Source organism: Diceros bicornis, chromosome 4, assembly GCF_020826845.1.
Source record: "Diceros bicornis minor isolate mBicDic1 chromosome 4, mDicBic1.mat.cur, whole genome shotgun sequence".
Lineage (NCBI taxonomy): Eukaryota > Metazoa > Chordata > Mammalia > Perissodactyla > Rhinocerotidae > Diceros > Diceros bicornis.
The window spans coordinates 51,066,164-51,090,321 of record NC_080743.1 but is presented as its reverse complement, the minus strand read 5'-3'; the positions used below and the strand labels follow the sequence as shown (position 1 = coordinate 51,090,321).

The 24,158-nt window shown below is 42.4% G+C and overlaps 1 protein-coding gene across 3 annotated transcripts in view; it reads left to right on the top strand.

The window, feature by feature from the left end:
• WARS2 (tryptophanyl tRNA synthetase 2, mitochondrial) overlaps window positions 1-6,238 on the top strand; it is a 77,963-nt gene extending 71,725 nt beyond the window's left edge. For 2 of the 3 annotated variants that reach the window (XM_058538919.1, XM_058538918.1), the window contains 2 exons: window positions 4,026-4,144; window positions 5,702-6,238. In XM_058538919.1, the coding sequence (XP_058394902.1) occupies window positions 4,026-4,144; window positions 5,702-6,150 (568 nt within the window). In that variant the 3' untranslated portion in view covers window positions 6,151-6,238. The remainder of the gene's footprint in view (window positions 1-4,025; window positions 4,145-5,701) is intronic. The other variant, XM_058538920.1, reaches the window with a different exon arrangement.
• Window positions 6,239-24,158: the final 17,920 nt, after the last annotated feature.

Sequence of the window (24,158 nt, the reverse complement as noted above, 5' to 3'; positions counted from 1 at the left end):
AAGTGTTGGAAATTTTTTGGAAAGCAAGACAGCCAAGCTCTCAAAAAGCTTACTTTTGAGCAAGAGAGAAAACAATATATAATTAAGTAAATGAAATAAAATGATTAGATTGGGATTAATAGTATAAAGAAAATAAATGGGATACTGTGAAAAAGAATAAGAGTTGGAAACCAACTTTGGAGAGTATGTTTAGGGAAGGCTTCTTTGAGGAGGTGATGTTTAAGCTTAGACCTGAAATAAAGGAGCCAGCATGCAGGAATTAAGGGAGGAACGTTCTAGTAGGATAGAGGAGCAGTATGTTCAACAGATGCAGCTCCGTGCCTTAGACATTTGAATTGTAAACTATTCAGGATACATGATTTCGTTTTCTGTCTTTATAGGGTCTAGTAGTGGGAGATTCAACAGTCTCTCACAGGTTCATTTCAGTGTTCTAATATAGTTTAAACATTCTTTCTATATTCAACATGAAAAAATTAAAAATCACTGCTACTATTTCTATTCTTGTTAACACATTGGTGCGTTTCCTTCAAACCAGTTTTTTAAATTAACATTTCTTGTTTGCATGCTATATGCCAGGCACTAGCCCATGGGCTTTGCATGTATTATTTTACTCCTCAAACAGCCCCATGAGTAGGAACTATTATTAGTCAGTTTTGAAAATGAAAAAACAGACTTAAGGAGGTTAAATATCTTGCCCACTAACACCCAACTGAGCAAGAATCTGACCCCAGAACTGCCTGACGCCAGAGTCCCCACTCTAACCTCTGTGGCCTCTCCTTTATGTAAATACATATTGCATGGGGGCCGGCCCAGTGGCGCAAGTGGTTAAGCGCGCACGCTCTGCTGCGGTGGCCCAGGGTTCGCCAGTTCGGATCCCTGGCGCGCACCAACGAACCACTTGTCAGGCCATGCTGTGGCAGCGTCCCATATAAAGTGGAGGAAGATGGGCACGGATGTTAGCCTAGGGCCAGTCTTCCTCAGCAAAAAGAGGAGGATTGGCAGATGTTAGCTCAGGGCCGACCTTCCTCACACACACACACACACATAAAAAAAAAAATACATATTGCATGTATTTTAGAAAAAATCTGCATCCTGGTTTTTTCATCTAATATTTCTCCACATCATTGAATGTTTTCGTTTTTTATGATTCTTTGTTTTCTGTCTTTTGCTATGTAGATTGTGTTTTCTTTGCTTTTATCTATTCCAGCGATTCAGAAGATGTGCTTTCTGTTTTTAATTCTAGTAGTAATCGTCTTTAAATTAAACAAAGACCACCCAAATGAGAACAGACAGAAGCTGTTTATTCAGAGCTTGCCTCAGCAAGGGAGTCAGCCACCATCAGCTGTGTTTCACAGACTCGAAGGCAGGCAGGGTAGTGAAGAAGCTTTGCAGGAAAGGAAGGTTTCGGGTGTGCCCTGTTTAGAGGTTGCTGCCATGGGGAAGCTGGAGGCTGACTAACTCGAAGCAGGGCATCCTATGCGATTGGCTTGGGAAGCATATTTGACTTTCTCTGGTTGGTCCTGAGTTGCACAAAGTGAGAACAAAGAATTGGGACATTGGCAGTCATTGACCAAGTCTTAACCATTCTAGTTGTTTAGGGAGTGTGTCTTGAGCAGCTTTCTGAATACAATATAGCATTTTAGAATTCTATTCCCTACATAGCTACCGTTGTTTGAAGGCTTACCAAATTTCAGGCACTGTGCTAAGCACCTTACATGCATTATCTCATTTAATCTCCACAACAATAGTATGGAGTAAATACTATCACTTTCATTTTACAGTAAGAAAGTTGCCTATGATAGAAATTCTATGATTTACCTAAAGTTACACAAAACAAGAGTGGCAGTCAGGATTTGAAGGTGGCCTGACCCCACGGTCTGTGCTCTTAAGTGAGTGTTATACTGCATTTTACATACATACACACACACACACACACACACACACACACACACAGCAATTGCATGAGTATTTGAGTGGCTGTATGAAAACACAACTAATGTTCAGGGAATTTTTAATAAATAAAATGTATTACTTCCATGCAAAAGACGTGTCAAACAGTTGCTTTGAAACCTATTGCTTATCTAATGTGCAAAACATTTATCAGCATTTCTTTTGGAAGTATATTCAGAATTATTTTATGATACAAACAAATATTAGTTTCATTAACTGACAATCATACCTTGTTTTTGACCAAGAAGTATTGAACATTCATTCACCAGATTTGTCTCCACAGGACTTTTGGGTTATTATAAAAGATAATCTTTTTCACTCAAATCAAAATTTTCCCCTATGTCAATATTCAAAAGAATCTGCCACAAAATAATGTAAGTTCCTTATGGTTCTGTAACTATAGTACAAGAACACTCTTAGGCATCTATTAAAATTCTATTAATGAAAACCACATAGAACCATGGGAAATGTCTATTATGTTAACATAAAAGATGGTATGCATATTATAACTGCAGTTATGTAAACATATGCATCCAGATAGACAGGAACAAAGACTGGAAAATAGTTTGCAAAAATAAAAATGATTGCAAAATTATGAGGGATTTTTCAAAATTTCCTCAAGTATTTTACTGTATTAATGTAGCTAGTCTTTGTGCTAGTCAACACTACCTTCACTTCCTCATGCTCTACACAGTTATGTTAAATGGACCGGTAGCCTGTGGACAGTAATCCACAAGGAAAATAATAAGATCGCTGCCAGTTTTTCAAAAACCACTAATTAACCACGGGGCTAGGAGGTCCTCTTCTCTATAGCAAAGTAGCGTAGTTTTCTAGCAGTTTTCCTTTTCTGTGGCTGTTTCAAAAAGCTGTTATTTTTCCACTCAAAATGTATAATTATCACTTAAATATTCAAGCTCACTTTAAGGCTGCTGCTTTCCCAGGCAGAATATTAAACTTCCTTGATCAAGAAACTACAGCACTTCATTATCTGTATTATCCAGTGTAAACCTCCAGCCAAGTATTAAAGACTTAAAATCACCTGTCCCCTCCCCGTAACACCTCAGTATAAAGTTTTCCCCGTCAAGAACTCTCTCTAATGGTTAATTCCTCCGTTGTTTGACATGCCTCATCATGATTCAACACTGCAAACTTCATATATGAGATTAAAATAATTATAAAGAAAATCCCTATATTCCAATGATTTTTGTTTCACATTTTCATTTTTTAATAAAATAAAGTATTACAGAGAAAATTCAGGTCTCCTTTGTTCCTTTCCCCAGGCCCATTCTCTTCCCTCCTTCTCTGGAGGCAGCTACAATCATGGATTTGTAGAGGAGCTTCCAGTATGTTTTTATACTTATGCATCTGTAAACAATATATATAGTATTTTCATGCGTACTTTAAGATTTTCACAAATGTCAGTGTACTCTACATGTCTTCTGCAACTTGCTTTTTTCATTCAACATTGTTTTTGAGATCCGTCTACATTATACTAATAGATTTTTTTCACTTAAGTTCCCTGCAGCATATTAATTGTCCTGTGATTGCAATTTACTTGAAAATGAAGGAGCGTATTCTGAAAAGATCTTGAGTTACTCCCTATGTGACAGGGAGGGAGAACTCTTGCCCGAAGAGCTTTCTGCCATCTTTGATTTGAAGAGTGGGGTGGAGTGTCTTTCAAGTATGAGCACAGCTCTGAAGTAAAAAGCATCTCGTCAAGGCTAGGATAATACGTGCTGACTGGGTGAGGGAACGAGGAGTGGTTTTAAAATATGATTATGCTTGGCGCATATGCTATTTAAGATACCATTCCTCCCTCCCAGCAAGATCCTGTCACACTGGTGTTGATGGCTGTATTCTTCTGCTATGAAAGAAACAGAACTAAAGGAGACAAACGTCTATTTGGCATTTGTCTGAGACACAGATAAAGACTTGGATCTCAACATTCCCTCTGTAGTTGGTGAACATTTGTTGAACACCGACAGTGAAAAAGGCACAGGAAATGCAGCTGCTTGCAATATCATTTCGGGATAAGCAGGAGCCTTGCTGAGTTTTCTGTCTGTCTTTTATTAAAGGTCCACACACGTTCCCGTCGGGGAGGATCAAGTCCAGCACATGGAGCTGGTTCAGGATCTAGCACAAGGGTTTAACAAGAAGTATGGGGAGTTCTTCCCGGTGCCCGAGTCCATTCTGAGTAAGTAATGAATGTGATTGTTAAATCAGCGTTTTGAAGAGAGGATTGGATAATGGACAGAGGCTTGAAACTTTCTTGGGACCAAACTTGGCTTTCTTGTGGACAGCCTTCAGGATTTGTAACTAGAATCCCCATCTTTTTCTGTAATGTAGGACTAGTAGACCTCGTTGGATTGTTGAATAAAATAACCAAAAAAGTTTGAAAAGTATGAGAGAGGCTGAAAACTAAAAACAATAATTTGCATTTATAAAGTATTATATAATTTGCCATTTGGTAGAACAGGTACCTTTCCCCATTTTGTGGATGAGGAAACGAAGGTGTGGTAAGGCCAACTTTGTGTCCAAGTCACGTATCTAGTGGCAAAGCTGGACCCTCGTTGAGCTCCTCTGATTCCAGAGCCAGTTTAGCTTGCCTTCCCTATTCACGAAGAGACAAAAGTCATAAGAGTGAGAGCTGTTGAATCAATCCACATAAAACAAGAGGGAACTGATCGTTCTTGCACTCTGCCTTCTTAAATGCATAACTGAGATGGAACGTGCAGTTTACTGATTGAACCTGAAACCTCAACTGCAGCTGGCGAGGCTGTGCTGGTCTGGAATCTTCTTGAGGAAAGAAGCTGTAAATTTCTATCAGCATTTTGGTCGCAGTGTAAACTTGTGGCAGAGGCAGAAATCACTGAACCTAAGCTCTTTCCATCTTTATTAAGCTGACAGCATTTTAAAGGAGTATAACATGTGCCTAGTATCAATTTAAAAACATAAGGTGAGTGTAAATTTCTAAGTTATTCCAACTGTTCACATAAATAAATTTAGGGCACCCCATGCATTGAAATCAACCTTCTTTTAGCAATAAGTACTATTTTAATGTTTTAGCCTATTATTATCTTACCTATTGCAACTTTATATGCCTCTGTAATAGCCATAAAATAGGCAATTAATAACTAACACTGGTTTATGAAGCACAGCTTAACATCTTGATTCTATCAGAGCAATAAACAAGTGACTTCTCCCGTGTGTGTGTGTGTGTATGCGTGTGTGTGTGTGTGTATTGATTTATACTTATATAATCATGGGTAAAGAAATAGAAGGATTGCCACAGATTGTTAAAATTGGTTTTAGGGCAGGAAAGGCAGTGGTTGTAGGCAGAGGGTGATTAGCTAAGAGGGAAGAACAGAGAGGAAAGAGAGGGAGAGGAAAGAAATAGACAATACTTTTTTGAAGGTGTGCACAGCAAAAACAGTAGGATTGATAATTTCATTTGTGTAAGATTATACATTTTATGTGTATATATGCATTAAAAGATACATAAAAATATGATCAACGAGATGTTAACAGTATTATTGATATTTCAGCTGATCTTTACTTGCATGCTTATATACATTGCTTGAATTTTTCATGAGTATTTGATATTTATATAATCAGATATAAAAAATAAAGTCACTTGTTATTCTGGCATTTTTTTGAAGATCTACACACTGACATTCCGGTGTTGTTTTTTTATTTTGTTATTTTTGTTTTGTTTTGTTTTTGGCCTGTGTGTGTTGGTGTTTTTACCTAGCATCGATGAAGAAAGTAAAATCCCTCCGTGATCCTTCTGCCAAAATGTCGAAATCAGACCCTGATAAACTGGCCACCGTCAGAATAACAGACAGCCCGGAGGAGATAGTGCAGAAATTCCGCAAGGCTGTGACGGACTTCACCTCAGAGGTGACCTACGACCCAGCCAGCCGAGGGGGTGTCTCCAACATGGTGGCCATTCATGCCGCGGTGACAGGACTCCCTGTGGAGGAAGTGGTCCAGCGCAGCGCTGGCCTCGACACTGCTCGCTACAAGCTGGTGGTGGCAGATGCTGTGATTGAGAAATTTGCTCCAATTAAGAGTGAAATTGAAAAACTGAAGCTGGACAAGGACCACTTAGAGAAGGTTTTACAAGCTGGGTCAGCAAAAGCCAAAGAATTAGCGTATCCTGTGTGCCAGGAGGTGAAGAAATTGGTGGGGTTTCTATAGGAAAGTTTCAACTAATCACAAAAAGACTTTTATATCTTGTGGTCTATGCACTCCAATAAACACAGCTTTCCTCACAAGCAAAAATTGATAGTTTGGGGACATTTAATTTGGTATACCTAATTATTGGCTTCATTTGATGAATAATGCTTTGTAGCCTTCAAATAGAGCAATGTTCTAAATCTCGTCAGCAAAATGCTGTGGCCGAGAAGACACAAAGAAGGCATAGCTATCTGAACACTCAATTATTTGAGGCACACTCCTTGGTCTGAGTTTATCCACACAAATGTGATTGAGATGAGCGGTAATTTGGCAAATGGAGGTATCATTTGTGTTGCTCTCTGGAGCATGTACTATCATAGGTGCTCACTTTATGTATCCCAACCCTTTTAAAAAGTAGTATGTACAGTTCTTAGACTTATAATCCTTGGGATGCAATTGGGGCCAATTTGTATTCAGATCTCATAAAAATAAGTTGATTATTATAGTTCATTTGTTGCTGAGATGGTGCCTACCTTACTGTATTTAAGCTGCTTGTTTCCCAAGAGACCACATTGACAATTTCAGCAAATTATTATTATTATTTTATTTTATTTTATTTTTGTGAGGAAGATCAGCCCTGAGCTAAAATCTGTGCTAATCCTCCTCTTTTTGCTGAGGAAGACCAGCTCTCAGCTAACATCTATTGCCAATCCTCCTCCTTTTTTTTTTGTTTTCCCCCCCAAAGCCCCAGTAGATAGTTGTATGTCATAGTTGCACATCCTTCTAGTTGCTGTATGTGGGACGCGGCCTCAGCATGGCCGGAGAAGCAGTGCATTGGTGCGCGCCCAGGATCCGAACCCCGGGGCGCCAGTAGCGGAGTGCGCGCACTTAACCGCTAAGCCACGGGGCCAGCCCAAATTATTATTTTTTTTAATTCAGAGATACATGATATAATCTTCTGAGTAGGTTGCATTATTTATTGCACGAAAGCCCAGGTCCCTGGATTGTGTTCTTAATAAGTACTTCCTTGCATTCGTCTCTCAGTTTAATCTCACCAACTCCCTGTGACATATATAGGAGAGGAGGTGCCATTTTACACCTGAGGAAAGTGAGGTTCAGAGAGGACAATTAACTTGCACAATATCACTCAGTAAGCAAGAAGCAAATCTAAGATTAAAACCTTTACTCCTTATTCCTAAGAGTACTACTTTTTCCATCAGCACAAAACCCTGAGAGGCAGCATGTTTGAGACTCCAAACATTCTTATTTTGAAGATGGGTACTGGAAATATAAGGCCTGAACTACTGATATTGTTTATATCAGCAGCTCAACCAATAGCTGCCTGCTTTAAATCTGGATTCAGCCAACCTTGGTCACATTTGCTCCTCAAAATCCCCAAGGCAGATCCTGAGTTTTGTCTCCTATGCTTATTGTGGAGACACTTCAAAGCATATTCTGCCAGACTACAATAGTAGGGAGGCCTGACAAGTCAGATTTTCCCAATGAGTGGAAGCTTCTCATCTCACCTCTACCTCAGTCTAAGTACTAACAAGTCATTCTAAAACCTAGCTTCTCTGCACTTTCATTTCCCACACCTTAAAATGGAAATAGTGATCCTGACTTACCACACCAGGATGTGTTAGGAAGATTGATTTTGTAACAGGAATTGCTTATAAGTTTTTTGCCAGTGAGTACCGTGATCACCATTTATACATAAAACACTAGTATGTTGGACAAAGAATTTTTACTCATGTTTCTTCAGAGGAGGAAGTAGAGTGGTCCTTGTATCAGAACAGATATAAATCCACAAAACACTGCATACCAGAATCCAAATTACAAGACCCTTTTTTGGATCTTTTCTTGGAGTGGAGTGTCAATAGTCCTAGGGCCTCTTTGGGCATATTTCTTCCAAGGCTCTTGTTTTTCCTTTCAAAGGAACCCTATAATGAATACTGGAAAATCAAATTAATTGTCTGTCTATCTACCTGTGTGGTTTTCTTTACCCCCTTGCAATACTTGTCCAAAGAACTAAAGGCACCATGGAAAGAATCTCTGAGGAAAAAACTAGATGACTTGTGAGAACTTCCAAGGAGCAAAGCCCTGTGAGGTGGGGCTTGTGAACAACGGCTGTTGTTATTCTTTGAAGGTGACCCGTGGGCTAATCAAGTCCAAAATCAACCCATAATGATTGAGAGACGTGCCCAGTGATCTCAGGAAGTTGATAAAAGAGCCAAGGCTAGAACCTAGATGGATTTTCACATCACTTCCACTTACCATTTACAGGCCTCAGCACAATCTTTTTATCGAGATGAAAAATCAGAGAGAAATCTAAGTTGTGGCTCACCTCAAAAGGTGATTTTAATTGTTATTTTCCACATAGTTGAAAGGATGAAAAATATTTCAGATGGTAGTAATAATGGTCAGGTAACTTGGTGCTCTGAGCTCCACCAACTGACAAACCCTACTTCAAACCCACCTTGATGGACGATAGCTTGGAACACAGTGAGAGTTTCTTGCCCTTCGTAGGTACCTCATAAACACTTAGCAAAATTATGTCAGAAAATGGACTAAAGATTCCTAATGAAGTGTAGGTTTTGTTTTTGTTTTCAGAAACTGTCCTGATGCACACCATAAAGATGCTGATCATAAAACAATAACTAACGCTATTGAGTTCTTGCTATGTATCAGGCACCATGACTAAATGCCTTATAACAGCATTCTTCCAAGTATGGTTCTCAGAGCAGCAGCATGATCATCACCTGGGAACTGTTAAGAATGCAAATTTCTCTGGCTCTACCCCAGACCTGCTGAATCAAAACTTTGAGGATGAACCCAGCAATCTGTGTTTTAACAGCCTTCCAGGAGATTCTGATGTGTGCTAAACTTTAAGACCACTGCTTTATATGTATTCTCTCCTTTAGTCCTCATAACCCAGTAAAGTAATATATTATCAGTCTCGTGTTACTAAAGATGAAACTGAGGCACAGGAGGTTAAGTAAGTGCAGTCAGAGTCCCACTAGGCTACAGTGGCTCCTGCACAATGTCTACTGGTGTGTTAGGGGTAATGTGCCCTAAGGCTGCCCAGGCCAACATGATATGTGTCTATTTAAATTTAAATTAATTAAAACTAAGTAAATAAAAAATTCATTTCCTCAGCAGCACTTTCAAGTGCCCAGTAGCCTCAGTGGCTAATGGCTGGCGTATTGGACAGTGCGGGTAGGGAATACTTCCATCATCAGAGAAATGTCTATTGGACACTGCTGTTTTAAGACTTTCAGCTTACTGATTTTGTTTGTACTAAGTCCAGCACATACAGTTAAGGACTCTCTCTGGAGACTTCTGCGACTGAAGAATTCATGAAGATAGTAAAAGGATTCATTGAGAATGACAGACCATATAGTCTCCCAAAGAATACTGAAATAAGAAGAGCTAGCAACTTATGTGCTTGCTATATGCTGGGCACTTTGTGTGTTTATATGTAATATCTCATTTAATATTTATATCAGCCCTATAAGATAGGAACTATTAGTGTTAGTTTTTCAAATAAGAAAACTAAGACTCAGCAACTTGCCTAAAATCACACATTTATTATTAATCTCTAGTTCCTCCTAGTTAGGAACCCAGTGATAACCCTTAACTAGTGTGCCCAAGGGACACCTGCTCTTGACTAGTCTGCCCCCTCTTGACTAGTCTAGATTCTGATCCTCTCCCGTGTGTCCCATGATCTTAGCCCTCACATCTCCCTCTCTCCTCCCTTCTTCCTTCCTCTCCTTCCTTCGGTTCCCTTATAGTTATTCCCCAAAAGTTCTTCATTTGTGCACACAGCAGTCTTTAGGTTGCTTTCTCCTGCAGCTTTCGTTTTGCTCCAGTTCACTCTGTCAAGTGCTGTGTGCCTATGTTACTAGTTAAAGGGAGTGACTGTGCCATGTGGCAGCTCTTGGTCTCTTTCTCTTTAACATGATGACTCTGTCTGTTCTCACTATGTGTTCTCCCTGCATGTTCAGCTTTCTCTTTACACTCTGTCAACCGGGTGGGTCTTTTGAAATTTCTTTGGCAGGGAAGAGTTAGTTCCTTCCTGAAATTGAGCTGAAAACAGATTGCCTATCACTAGCATGTAGCATTTTCAAACACCCCCATAGGCAGAACAACCCGGAGGCTTTACTGTGAATCATTTTAAGCCCTCATATGTTAACTTTCAACAATTCTGTTATATTGGCCAGGCAGGGCTTATCTTCTTTGTTCAGGAAGGGGTTCAGAGTGTTAGTGAATTATCCTCAGATAAGTAATTCAGTATTATGACAAATGTTTATGTATTGCCTACTTTGTGAAAGGCACAGGGGAAATACAATATGCCTATAATTGAAAGGAGGACACTCAGAGATACTAGCTAGCAAATGCGAGATGAGCATGGGAATGAGTGATTAGCCAAGATGTTTAGGATAGGAATAAGATAGATATAGGGTAGGAAAAAGGGCCTCCCAATCAGAAACTAGGACAGAGAAACATGAAAGCATTTAGGAAAAAGCAGATCTGTACAGTAGGTGAGCAAAATGAGAATGGAAATATTAGACTGAAGCACATTAAATTGTCAATATTTCATTATTGTTTTTTACCAACAAAACTGGTAGTTCCATGTGAATCAACCTAATATAGCCAATGAATAAGCATTTTGTGGAGGACCTGTTTTGTAGGTACCATGTAAGCACCAAGAATTAGAAATGAGACACAGTCTCCACCCTTAGGCTCCTTGTCCATGTGGAGGTGAACGTGGAAAGCTAGTAAGAGATAGAATAGGAACTAGAACCAAAGTCTTCTGACTCTTGAACCTCTCCTGGGTACCTCAACTATGGCATTAACTCTTCATTATTTGAAATACGGCTTCTAAATGTCACACTCACTTAGTGGTTCTAAATAAATAGAATATTTAGTATTTGATATATTTGATAACCATGTTGGTTCTATGGAATGCAAACTCATGTTTTTAATATCTCTTCCCCACTCCTCCCTACATACACACACAGTAAACCAGGCGGGAAGTCATCATTTTCTAAAAGTGTTTCTGAAAAGCAGACAAGGTGACTTTATATGACTCTATTTAGAATACACTGGTCTGATTTTACACAGTCACGATCTTATTCATCATATCCACCTTAATCCCTTTTTCCAATAAGGTTTTAAAATACAGACCCTTCCTGGGAAGAAAGCCATGCCCCATCTCCTTTCTGTGAATGCAGAATGAAGAAGCACGTGTGCCTGGCATTTACTGCCAGATCTCCCTCACAGTAGCCTGTCCCACAGGGAAGCCCATTGAGAGCAATTGTCGGTTCAAATAAATGGGTTATCTAGAGAGTTCCCTTGGTTTGCATTAGCCTCCTCCCAGAAAGAGGAGCTCCCGTGATAATTTAAAAAAACAAAATACGGTGTGGTTTGTCCAGGCATGACCATGGGAACTAAACTCGGGGAGGGAAGTGTTCCCACCATGAACCAACCAGCCAGTGAACAAGAAGGGTCCTATTCCTTAGTGGTATTCCAGAAGAAAGTTCTTACACTACGAGGGGAGCTGAGTCCTCATGGGAATTCAAAGCCACAAAATTGTTTTATGATGGATTCCTTTCCTGGGAATTAATAAATAGTGGAATTTCTGAGGTTGCTGGTTCCTCAGTCAATTATTATTATTCTTTCACTGTTTTTATGCCTGCCTTTTCTACCTGCTACTTTCTAGTCATCTTTAAAGCTCCTGCAAGCTCAGCACAGAGAACTTCCTGGTGAAAGCGTGCACTCACATTCACGCATAATGAGCACGTGCTTTTGCTCTTTTGCTCTGGGATCGCCTCTCCCTCCACGTACCTAAGTGGATGGCCAAACCAGCTACTGCTGCTGCTTCTCTTACCTATTGCTTTTTCTACTCAGTTTCTAGAGAAACAAATAAATAGAACATACCTCCTCCTGAGACTTTTTCAACTTTGGCACTCTTCTAGCTCACTGCTTCGTAACTCCCACCCCCGCTGTTTCACGATCTTCCCTGACTCCTGTGTAGGTTTTATTTCTCTCTTCCCCAGTCTCCCTTGATGTCTAACATCAGGGCAGCGAATGTAAGCCACCTCCACGTGCTCATATGGTGTCTGAGCTTCTGTGTACTCCTCCTTATTTCCTTCCTACTGTTCTGCAATAACTCATTGTTAGGGCCCACCCAGGGGCGCAAGCGGTTACGTGTGCGCGCTGGGCAGCGGGTGGCGCGGGGTTGGCCAGTTCGAATCCGGGATCACACTGACGCACCGCTTGTCAGGCCATGCTGTGGCCGTGTCCCATATAAAGTAGAGGAAGATGGGCATGGATGTTAGCCCAGGCCAGTCTTCCTCAGCAAAAAAAGAGGAGGATTGGCAGATGTTAGCTCAGGGCTGATCTTCCTCACAAAAAAACTAAAAAATAACTCATCGTTCCTACCCACTCTCCGTCCCATAGTTTTTTCTGCACCAGCCACTATCATGACTTCCATGCATTTCTTACACCTTCTACAGCTTCATAGTCATCAAACCACCTGTTCCTCCATATTCCTCTTTGAGGAAAGCACATTCTGATGCCCCTTTGATGTGTTGCCATATTGACATATCAAGGTTAACAGAAGGGTTTTGGCCTTTTGATTCGTTTTAATTCCAAATTAACAACCTCTATGTTAATCATAATCTTCCCCACCCCACCCCACCCCCTCCGAAAACAATATGTACAAATACACGGAGAACTCTTGTTGTATTTATGGTTCAGGTTTTTGTCACTTTATACATTGGATTTACCATAAAGTTGTGGCAGAGACTGCTAACTATGCCCCAGTATCCAGAGTCTTCTCCCTTCTTAGTAGTGAAACCCTCACTCTTAATTTTAGCAAAGCAGGTAGTCCTGGGTAGGGACTACGTTTCCCAGCCTAGCCTGCATCACGGTATGGTCCTGTAAATTTGTTCCAGGCAATGGGATATGAGCAAAAGTGATGTGTGGAATTTCCAAGTCACATCTTTTTTAAAGGAAATTGCTCCCTTCCCCCCCCCACCCCCACTTCCTGGAACAGCCTATTGGAGCTATTGATGGAACCTTAAGAGAAAGACAGGGAGAGTCAACCCCCAACCTGGGTCCCTAGACTCAGCGAGTAGTGCCGCCTTTCTGCCCTAGACAGCCCACCTACCTGTGGACTGTTACATGAGAAATAAACTGTTATCATATTTAAGCCACTTTATCTTGGAATCTCTTTGTTTTACTACCTTAGCCATTATCCCAACTATTAGACTAATCTTACTAGTCTCTTTGTCTAATGTCTTCCCTCCAATTGGGTTACTTCAATTCAGTTCAACTAACATTTTGTGAAAGCCTTCTCTGTAGTGAGGCAGTGGTTTTCAAAGTATAGGTCCCAGACCAGCAGCATCTCCTCACCTGGGAACTTGTTAAATATGCAAATCCACAGACTCCACCCCAGACTTACTGAGTGAGAGACTCAGTGGGGTGGGGGTGGGGCTCAGCAGTGGGGTTTAACAAGCCCTTCAGGTGATCTGGGTGCACACTAACCTTTGAGAACCACTGTACTGTGGGGATAAAAAAGAAATAAAACCCAGCCTCTGTCAAGGAGCTTACACTGGAGAGAAAGAGGTGCAAATAGATAATCAGTCATAAAAACAGAATTATTGTCTTGACTTTCTGCCATTTCCTGTCCACTCCCCTTTTTCGTCAGATTAACTCAAAATAATTTAGCTGAGATTGTTTTGTTTACATATGGAATTACTTATACATAGCCTAAAAATTTAGGTCAGTTGGGTCTGTGCAAATCCTAAAAAGAGAAATAACTGAAGTTACATTTGCAGAGAGAGTAAACAGAGATTTGATCATCAATATTAGAATTAATGAGGATCTGAAGCCAAAAGAGACAAATAAGAAGAGGGAGTTATTTTACACAGTGGGTAGTAAAATTACAGTACTTACCCTATAAAGGGTTATAGGGCCTAGAAATAAAAACAGTTGAGCATGGATTAAATTTATGAGTGAGAAAGTCATAAAATTACATTAAGCACAAGTTAGGAATGTTCAAGTTATTTCTGAAAGTATCTGACGTCAATATCTTAAAAGGAAACTACCATCTTTGCAGTCACCACCCTTATAATCTTTAGTGTGAAGAACTCTAAACTAGACCAATGCGGTATCAGTGGTGGGCTGGAAAGGAGGATACCTGAGAATAAAGATTCTTGTACTCAGTGTGTTTTGTATAAAACTTGTACACACTTCAGATTTAATGGATGATAAACATAGAGGAAATAAGGGAGACAATGGATGCAATTCATAAAAGAATTTGTTATGATTTCAGATTAAAGCCAATTTGCCAGTATCCTTATTAACAAGAGACAATCCAGATAATTGAAATCAGTAGATAATCCAAAAGCTAAATATAGTATTATTACTACATACAGCAAATTGACCTTATGTCTTTGGCATAGGAGGTAAACACGTTGGATAGTTGTAACATATAGAAAGAAGTGTTAGCACATCCCCAAACTAGCCAAACCTGAGACTTGGGAACTCTAGCCTCTGTGATAATGAAGACATAGCTGTTAGTGTTGCTCAACTTCCCCAAAGCTATGTAACTCTCTAGAAGAAAGGGTTTAATTTCCCCACCCACTGTTAGGAACACGAAGTAATTTGCTGCTAGAAATTATTTTAGCCCTGGTTTATACCCTTTTAAAATCTTGCAGTATCTTTAAACTACCATCCAGTTTGGTAAAATACAAGCACTTTATTTCCTTCTTTCCTTTAAGGATATTTCATCCATCTTCTTCCCCAAAATACTGTCAGTCAGGATTTCTATTCCAAATAATTTGGAGTCAAAAGCATTCAACAGTCTGGAGGCAAGTGAGCTTTTTATTGCATTTTTATTGAGAGTAAATTGAACTGTGTGGGCAGGCTAGAGAGGGGTTCCTCTGTGAGCCTCCAGCATGCCCCACCATTGCACCCCAGCAAGGATTCATGTTACAAGAATTACATCACTGTGATCTGCTTATATTGGCTGACCAGGCCCAACAGGCCCCTGAGTGCTGCCAGGCAGGTTAACTCCTTCTTAATCCTCATGAACCTTCCACAGGAGAGCTTATGTGGCCCCCAGAAGTCTCTGTCTTTCTTCTCGTAACTTCCTAATCTTTTCCTAATTTAACATATAAAGAAGTGTTTGGTAAACTATAACTATATTTCATCTTCACAAACCTATATAAAGCATAAGAATTATTATCACTATTTTATGGATAAGTTTTCCCTGTGTACTTTGGCACCAATTAATTTATTTATTATATGTTGAGTTTGCATCATAAATTACTATTATTTTTTTTATCATATTTTTACTTGTTTGTAAGTACCTTTGAGCGCATACTATTGCAAGAAGATTGGGGGGTTTTATTATTGTTTTTGTTTTGTAAATTACTCATAGTCTGGAGCACAATACTGGGCAGAATAGATGCTAAATAAATGCTTATTGATTGAAAACAACCCTGAGAAGAGAGAGAGAGGTTAGGGGCTGCAAATTCAAGTGGATTCACTAGACAGATAACTATGTAAATTTATTAATTAATTTAACAAATATTTATTCAGTGCTTACTATGTACCAGGAACTGCTCTAGACACTGAGGGTACAGTGGTGAACAAAACAGACAAAAACTCCTGCCCTCGTTGAATTGACATTGTAGTGGAGAGAGACAGACAATAAACCAACAGGGAAAGTTAATGGTAGGTCACAAGGTGCTGAGTGCTATGTAGAAATATAAAGAAAATGGGGATAGACTGTGTTATGGACTAAATTGCCTCTCTCTCCTGACCCCCCAAAATTCATACGTTGAAGACCTAACCCCCAGCACCTGCAATGTGACTTTATTGAGATATAGGGCCTTCTAGCAGATAATTAAGTTAAAATGAGGCTGTTAGAGTGGGTCCTATTCCAATCTGACTGGCGTCTTTATATGAAGAGAAGATTAGGACACACAGAAAGACATCGGGGGTGCTTGTGCACAGAGAAAAGACCATGTGAGGACACAGCGAGAAGGTGGCCATCTGTAGGCCAAGGAGAAAGGCCTCAGAAGAAACCAAACCTGCCAACACCTTGATCTCCAACTTCCAGTCTCCACACTGTGAGAAAATACATTTCTTCCCGAAGCAGGAGCTTCAAGCCTTGACTTGTTTAAAGGGGGGCAAGGAGAACAGTGTGGCTAGAGTTGGGTGAATGAGAGAGAGAGTGGTAGATGAGGCAGGAACCACAATGTGGTCAAGGCCTTGCAGGCCACTTAAGGATTTTGGCTTTTACTTTAGGTTAGGGCAATGGAATTGGGAAGCCATTGCTTAAGTTATAAAAGGTTCATGCTGGCTATTATGTTGGGAAATAGACTACAGGGATCTGAGGTGGAAGGGGGAAGACCAGTTAGAAGGGTATTTTAACCATCCATTTAAGAGGGAAGCCTTGGAGGAGGGTAATAGTGATGGAAGTGGTAAGACATGGTCAAATTTGGGATACATTTGTGAAAAGTAGAACTAACAGGATTTGCTGATAGATTGGTTGTGATATTTGAAAGCAAAAAAAAAGAAGTCAAGGATAACTTTAAGATTTTTGACCTGAGAAGTTAGAAGGATGGAATTGCTGTTTACTTAGATGGGAAACACTGTAGGAAGAGCAAATTTGGAAATATTGGGAGTTTGGTTTTGGACATGTGGAGATGTTTAGCGGGCAGTTGGATATTTAAAACTAGAGGTCAGGGAGAGGTCTGAGCTAGAGATATTAATTTGGGAGTCATCAATATAGAGATAGCATTTAAAGCCAGGAGTCTTGATGAAATCCCTAAATGAGTGAATGTGGACAGAGAAAAGAGGAAGTTCAAGGACTGATCCTGTTTAGAGGTAGAAGGAAATGAGACAATACATAGCAAGGAGACTGAGAAAGAAAGAGCAACATGACAGAAGGAAAACCAGGAGAGACTGTTGTCCTGGAAACCAAGTAAAAAAGCTGTTTTCCAGAAAAGAAGTAATCTGTGTTAAGTAAGATAAGGACTGAAAAAAGACCACCGAATTTAGCAATGTAGGGGTCATTGGTGACCTTGATCAAAGCAGTAGGGGTGGATGGTGGGGTCAAAAGTCTCACTGAATAGGTTTAAGAGGAAATAGAAGAGAAATTAGAGCCAGTAACCTTGACAACCCTTGCAAGGACTAATGCTGTAAAGGGAGGCAGAGAAATGGGACAGTATGATAGTGATATGGAGTCAAGAGAGGGTTTTGTGACTTTTTAAGTTGGGAAAAATAATTGCATGTTTGTATGCTTATGGGAATGATCCAGTAGAGAGGGAAAATTTGATGATACAGGAGTGAGAGAGGACAACTTCTGAAGCAATGTCCTTGAGTAAGAAAGGATAGAATCCAGAACACATGTGAAGAGGGTGGAGTTAGATGGGAGACCAGAGAAGAGAAGGAAGAACATAGGGGCACAGATGCACATGGATTTTTACATGTGGTAGAGAAGCAAGTAGAAGGTCTCTACGTTGCTTCAATTTTCTTAGTGAAATAGGAATCCAGGTCCTCAGCAGAGAATTAGGATGAGGGAGGGCATGCTGGAGGTTTAAGGAGAGAGGAGGAGGAGGTGTGAAATAGTCATCTAGAGAAAAGGAAAGGGAATAAACCAGAGAAATGTAGTAGAACTGCCAGGCAGCATTTAAGGGCTCTCTTGAGGCTAGAGAACACGAATTTATGAGAGCAGTCAACAAAGTTGATTGTTTTGCTCCAGCCACACTCTGCTGTGTGGGTGTAGGTAGAGTGTAGGAAAAGTTGGATTTAACCTACAGTTGGGCTTTTCTAGGTGATTGCAACAAAAGGGCAAAGGGGCAAAGGGCCTAACTGTGCATAACCATGAGCCATGGCATCCAAATGGGGCAAGGGGGAAAGTGAGCATGTGAGGGGTGTGGAGACAGTGACATGATGGTAAGATCAATTGATTGAAAGTCCCAGTGGTGCTAAAGAATTGAGAGAGTGAGCTGGAAAGACAGGAGATGTTGGTCTGAGCTTGAGTTGAAGATTATGGGCATGCAATTCTTGTATTGACAAAGTTTGAGGTATGGCTCGAGGAAGGATTTCTGACATAGGATGGAAAATATGATTTCTGGAGGAGAGAAGGCCAAAGGGGCTAGGGTATTGTAAAGATCATTTACTCTAATGTACAACACAAAGACTATGCCTGAAGTAGCACTGGAGACAGTGAGAATGAGCCAGGAATAAAATTTTTAAGAAATGAAGGGGAGTGGTCTTGGGAGTCTGTAGGCTGATGCCATAAATTCCAAAATCAGAGGGTTTTATGGACGAGAGAGGGATAAAGATCTGGATGTATCAATGAGGAGCAAAGGGGACACCTCTTCCACCTCCAGTACTGTGTATGGGCTGGAGCACAAGATTCCCCACATCTCCAGCACCCTCCAGGTAGCAGGCCTGAGGGGGGAGGCTAGTAAGCATGGAGTTTTTCCTTCCTCTGCACTTTGGAAGATTATGTTGGGGGCATTCAGAAACATGTGGTTGGCCATTGGCTGTTATTTCTTAACCTATAGATGTTCCATCATCATTTAAGCCATCAGCAAACTTTTGTAATTCCACCACTTGGCCCTACTAATCTGATTCCTAGTTAAAAGCATTTGGTTTTTTTTGTTTTGTTTTGTTTGTGTTAGTTTAGAGGGGTTAGGAAGGTGAAGGGCCTGACAGTAAATTTAGTCCAATTCCTCTGAGACACTCTTATAATATCTCAGAAACTTCCACATAGGGATACTGTCCTAAAACAAGCTCTTTCTCAAATAAGGGGACCCAGAATACCTGGGGCTCCCTGGGGAAGTGTACCCTCTCCAGGAATCTGCTCTGATTTCCTGGGGCTGCTTTGTTCTGGAGGTCTGGAGCCACTGGATGTAGTTGGCACTGGCCCAAAGTTGCTTTAGGCCACCACTGTGCTTGCTGTGTGTTCTGTCACAGAGACATCATTGAAGCACACACTTTCTTTAGGCAAAGATGCTATTTTGCACCTGACACTCCTAGCTTTTACAGTTAGGTTTCAAGGGTAGGCAGCTTTGATTTCCAAGAGTGCACCCATATTAGACAGCAAGGAGGAAGAGTATTGGAGTAAGAAATGACGCAGCCTTTTATGTGGCTGGTAAACTATCCTTGAAGACATTTCCAAAAGAGGAATTCCAAAAATGTTTTGAGCAATCATTTGAATAGGATATAGAATCCCAGGGTAACTTCTTTGAAGGACAACTCCAATTTGAATAAATAAGTTCTGGTATATATATCAGCCCCATTACTTTCTAGTCAGCTTTCAATCCTTTAATCCTTTAAAAATTTTTTAACTGATCAAAAGAGAGACCCCTGCCTTAGTGACAGTTGCTATTCACCAGTACGAGATAACGGGCAGGATGTGTGGCTGAGATAGAAAATACTTCTCATTTGGTGGATTTAGGATCAAATATTTGCTGTTCGCCTTGTAATTTAGCCAACATTCAATTCAAATATTTGAGATTTTTGTACATGCTAAAGCAGAAAGATAATGAGGAATCAAAAGATGAACTATTCAATGTTAGGAAGGCCGGCATTTTATTTTATTTTTTTTATTTATTTATTTTTTGTGAGGAAGATCAGCCGTGAGCTAACATCCATGCTAATCCTCCTCTTTTTGCTGAGGAAGAGTGGCTCTGAGCTAACATCCACTGCCAATCCTCCTCCTTTTTTTTTTCCCCCAAAGCACCAGTAAATAGTTGTATGTCATAGTTGCACATCCTTCTAGTTGCTATATGTGGGACTCGGCCTCAACATGGCCGGAGAAGCGGTGCGTTGGTGCGCGCCTGGGGTCCAAACCCGGGCCACCAGTAACGGAGCTCGCAGACTTAACCGCTAAGCCACGGGGCCGGCCCAATGCCGGCATTTTAAATGTTTGTGGATTGTGCTTTACATCTGGGTGTAGGGTGCTAATGAGACAGCTCCTCAAGAAAGCAGAAATTCTTTCTATTTGGAAAGCCAAGGAATGATGAACAGCTTGATATTGAGTGCCTCTGTTTGCCATGGGGAAATTTTAAATGAAAAACATAAAAAGAGGTGGAAAACAGAAAGCTCCTTGAAAGTGGGTTTCATGTCTTTTTTAGTACCTAGTCTGACACAGGCACATAAGCCTATGTGATGCATTGGCTCCTATGGGAAAATCCAGTTGATTGGCATACCTTTTCCAAAAACATAACTTCCTGTGAGGATGTATTAAAGGGCGGCTCTTTCCCAGTTCCGCTGGCCAAACAACATGCATTTATAGGAAAGGCTATCATGGATTTGCCTGGAATAAGGCCAAACTAACAATGCCCAAGTGGATGGACCTTTGTGATGATCTCATTAGTATCCACACAAACCCACTGAGCTAACCAGTCATCACAGCTTCTAATGTAGCAGCTAAAAAAGCTGTGAGTAGGGGAGTGGGATGGGAGGTAACATGCAAGAGTCATCCTCAACTCAACTCACCCCTTTCTCTATGCTTTCATAGCCTAATGTGGGAAAGGAGAGGAGGAGAGTATGTTGGTTCTGAAGAGAATTTGGTGAAGAGGAGATATGACCCAACTGAAGAAGGAGTCTGAACAGAAATTTCCCTACCCTTGGACCACCTTTGTCCCTCTACCAGGATACCTGGCACTGCCCAAAGAGATGACCGTACATTAAGTTTTTCTTAATATTTTCCATCTTAAATTGAATCTTCCCCTTCACCACACTCTATGATGATTGATCAATGTACTCAGCGATATGCAACACATTATATATAATGAAAGTGTTTACACCGAGTCTCTGATCTCAGTATGCTACAGTTTAGTCAGGGAGAAAAAAATTAAACCCATTAAACATGGTCAGTCCCTCATAATCTAGCAAAAATGTCTTGCTTTGTAGGACACATTTACTCAAGATATGCATCAGGGAAGGGTTTTTAACTGAATGGAGTTAAATATCCAATCTCTTTTGTGCTCCTTTGCTTTATACTTCTCAATTTGTCCATTCATTCAACAAATATTTATCGAGTGCTGCCTGTTATAAGCAAGGCACTGTGCTGGGCACCTGGAAAACCATGGTAAACATGATAACATTCCAAGGATATTAATACTGATCAATAACAGCCCCCTCCCCCAAAAATGATTCATTGTGAAGCATTCTACACCAATTAATTTTTAAAATTTGGTTATTATCTTCCTTTTCCCTTTCTGATGTGCCTTTCCAATCCTACTATAAAAGTAGGAAAAGTATTTTGGTGGAGTGAGGTACAAAAAAAACAAGTTTGTGGTATAAAAGAATAAATGCAATTCACACTCTCTTCTGCCCTTAGAAACACGAGGACTCTGCCTGCTCTGGGGGTTCCTGTTCTTTTGGAAGCCCTCAGCTGGTCTTTAGCAGCAATGATGACATCAAGGAAAATTACATTCTGATGCAGAATTCAGTCCCTTCATCTTTCTCCTGTCTCTACAGCATGAAGCTAGGGGCCCATGGAGGATCTAATATCAAAAGGCAGAGGGTAATACCACTGCATGGAGAAAAAAAAATAATTACCAAATTTCCTGAATAGTAAACAGCTTAAAAAAAGAAGCTGAACCCTTTGATAGCTTGGCCCTTGGTCTGCCCGTGAATGCCTTAAGGATTATATCACCAGACTGACTCCAGCAGCCCGTGCTATTGTTTCAGAAAGAGGAAACAATGAGGAAAGGGGGTAAAAAAGAAGAAAAGGGGATGGGTGGGAGCAGGTCTGTTCGTTGGGGAAGGGAGAGTTTGCTTTTGAAAGTGCAGTTATCAAATGTTAATGGCAGTGAGGCTAGAAAGACAAATTGAACAATTTCTCAGCGTCTGTGGGAAGGTTTTTCGGGGCCATTTCTCCTTTTCTTGGGGAATTAACGTAAACGTTTGGATTCAATAACTTTTCTACCATAGATGACATTAGCTCAAAAGAGAGATGAAGCGACCTCAAGTAGCCCAAAACTCTTATTGCGGAAAACTATCACCTGGGGGCAGTCTTGCGACTGTTAAGTTTCGTCTGCCTCATTCCACTAAGGCTTTGACTACTTTTTTTCTCGATGTGCTCTGGTTCTTTATCCGAGGTTGAGGAGTGGGAAAAAGGGGCAAGGGGAAAGGCGGCTTAGAACCTAAGCCTTACACCCTCCTCAGTCAGGCAGGAGGCGATACCACGAGAATGTGAGGAGGTTGTGAACAGTCACAAAAGTTTTCCTTTGGGTCTCTGAAATGGAAAGCCTCCGAAACTGAGGCGGCGGCGGGGTGGGGGCCGCAGACAGCAGGTCCTGGGATACTGACGACCTCAGCGCGGATGGCGAGAGCCAGAGGCCCGGGATTCCCGAGATTCCGGGAACTAACGGAGACCCGCGCCCCCGCCCCTGGCACACGCACACGCCCCCGCCTGCCTCCCTGCCCTGCCGCGCCCGGCTAGCTCCTCTGGTTCCGAGACCCCCGACCACGACCGCGCCGGGACTTGTTAGCAAAGGGCGGAGGGGCCGTGGACCCCGCGAGGCGCTCCCTGACTCGAACCGTGGCCTCGCCGGCTCCCGCTCCCAGGCCTGCCCCGAAAGTCTAGCTGCGGCCAAGAGTTATAAGCTCTCGTTCACAAGCCAGTGCGCTCCTTGGTTCGCTGCGGGGCGTTTCCTGGCCCGAATCTGGGCATCCCCAGCCGGCCTCCAGGACGCAGAGTCGGCCCTGGCCGCCCGCCTCCCCCTAGGGCCGAGCCGGGATCCAGGCTCACCGGCCGCACCCTTCGCAGTCAGGGCACGAGAACCTTTCGTGCTGTTTCCGACTCAAGTGGGTTACTGTCTTAGCATTAAGAGCCCCTAGCATTGATGTGCTAGAGGATCAAGTCCCTGGAAGGGAAGCCGGCCGCAGCCTCCATGGGCCGAGGGCGGGAGCGCTGGGACTGGAGGGTTTGCCCCTTGGTGTGCGTGTGCCGGGGCAGCCCGAGGGCCGGCTGAGCGCGCGTGCAGGCGGGCGTGTTAGCTGTGAGACTGGAAGGGAAAACCCAAGAGCACGGAGCCCGAAACAAAGCCAGATCCTCGCTCCACAAAACAGCAGCGGGGATCCTGGGTTTACGAGGGACGTCTTCCTCTAGGCTTCACCTTCTTCCCCCACGGGCCCACCATGCAAAAGAAGGGTGCACCCCCAAAAGTCAGGAAGAGGGAGAAAATGTCAGGCAGGGAACTGGGAGCAAAGAGCTCCCGGGGAGCCTGGCCTCGGCCTGAACCACGAGCCGGCTCCGGAGGCCTCCTCGGGCCCAGGACCTCACGCGTGGCCGCGCGGCGCGAACTGCGCGATCGGAGTGCCCGGCTCCCGCCCGCAGGCTCCACGGAACTTGCGGCGCGGGCCCATCAATCCAGACGTTGGGTCAGTCCCTTATTGGGAAGAAGGGAGAGGCAGTCGCTTTTCAAAATCTGAAAAGAAATGTTAAAACTCAAAACGGCATTTTTTTCCTCCAGAAAACGCAGAAAAAGGCAATACTCAGAATAAGGTGGGTGAGACACCTCGCCTCTTCTTCCTCTCGCGCCCCTAGAAATAAGGCGAGGGTGCCTTTTTGCCCCCTCGCCGGCTGCCGTACACGCCCTGGCGGCCCGCTCACGTGGGGAGTTAGCGCGGCGGGGTTGGACGCGGACGAGCCCCTGCTCGGAAACCTCGCGAGGGGTCACAGGGCGCCGCGGCTCGCCTCGTCGGTGGCCCTCCGCTGTCCTCGAGCGTGTGAAGCCCCGGGAAGCGGCAGGTCCGAAGTAGCCCGCGGCACCGAGAGGCGCACCTGGACGCACAGCTGGCTTCCTAGAGGCCCTGGCCGGGAGCTCGGCCCCGCCGCTCTTCCCCCCACCCCACTTTGTTTTTCCTTGCAGCCCCGCCCGGGCTCCGCGTGGCGGCTTCCCGCCTGGAACAAAGGCGGCCGCGGCAGCCTGCTCTGCGTCTGACTGTCGCGGACACGCCAGACTTGCGCCTGGAGCCGAAGC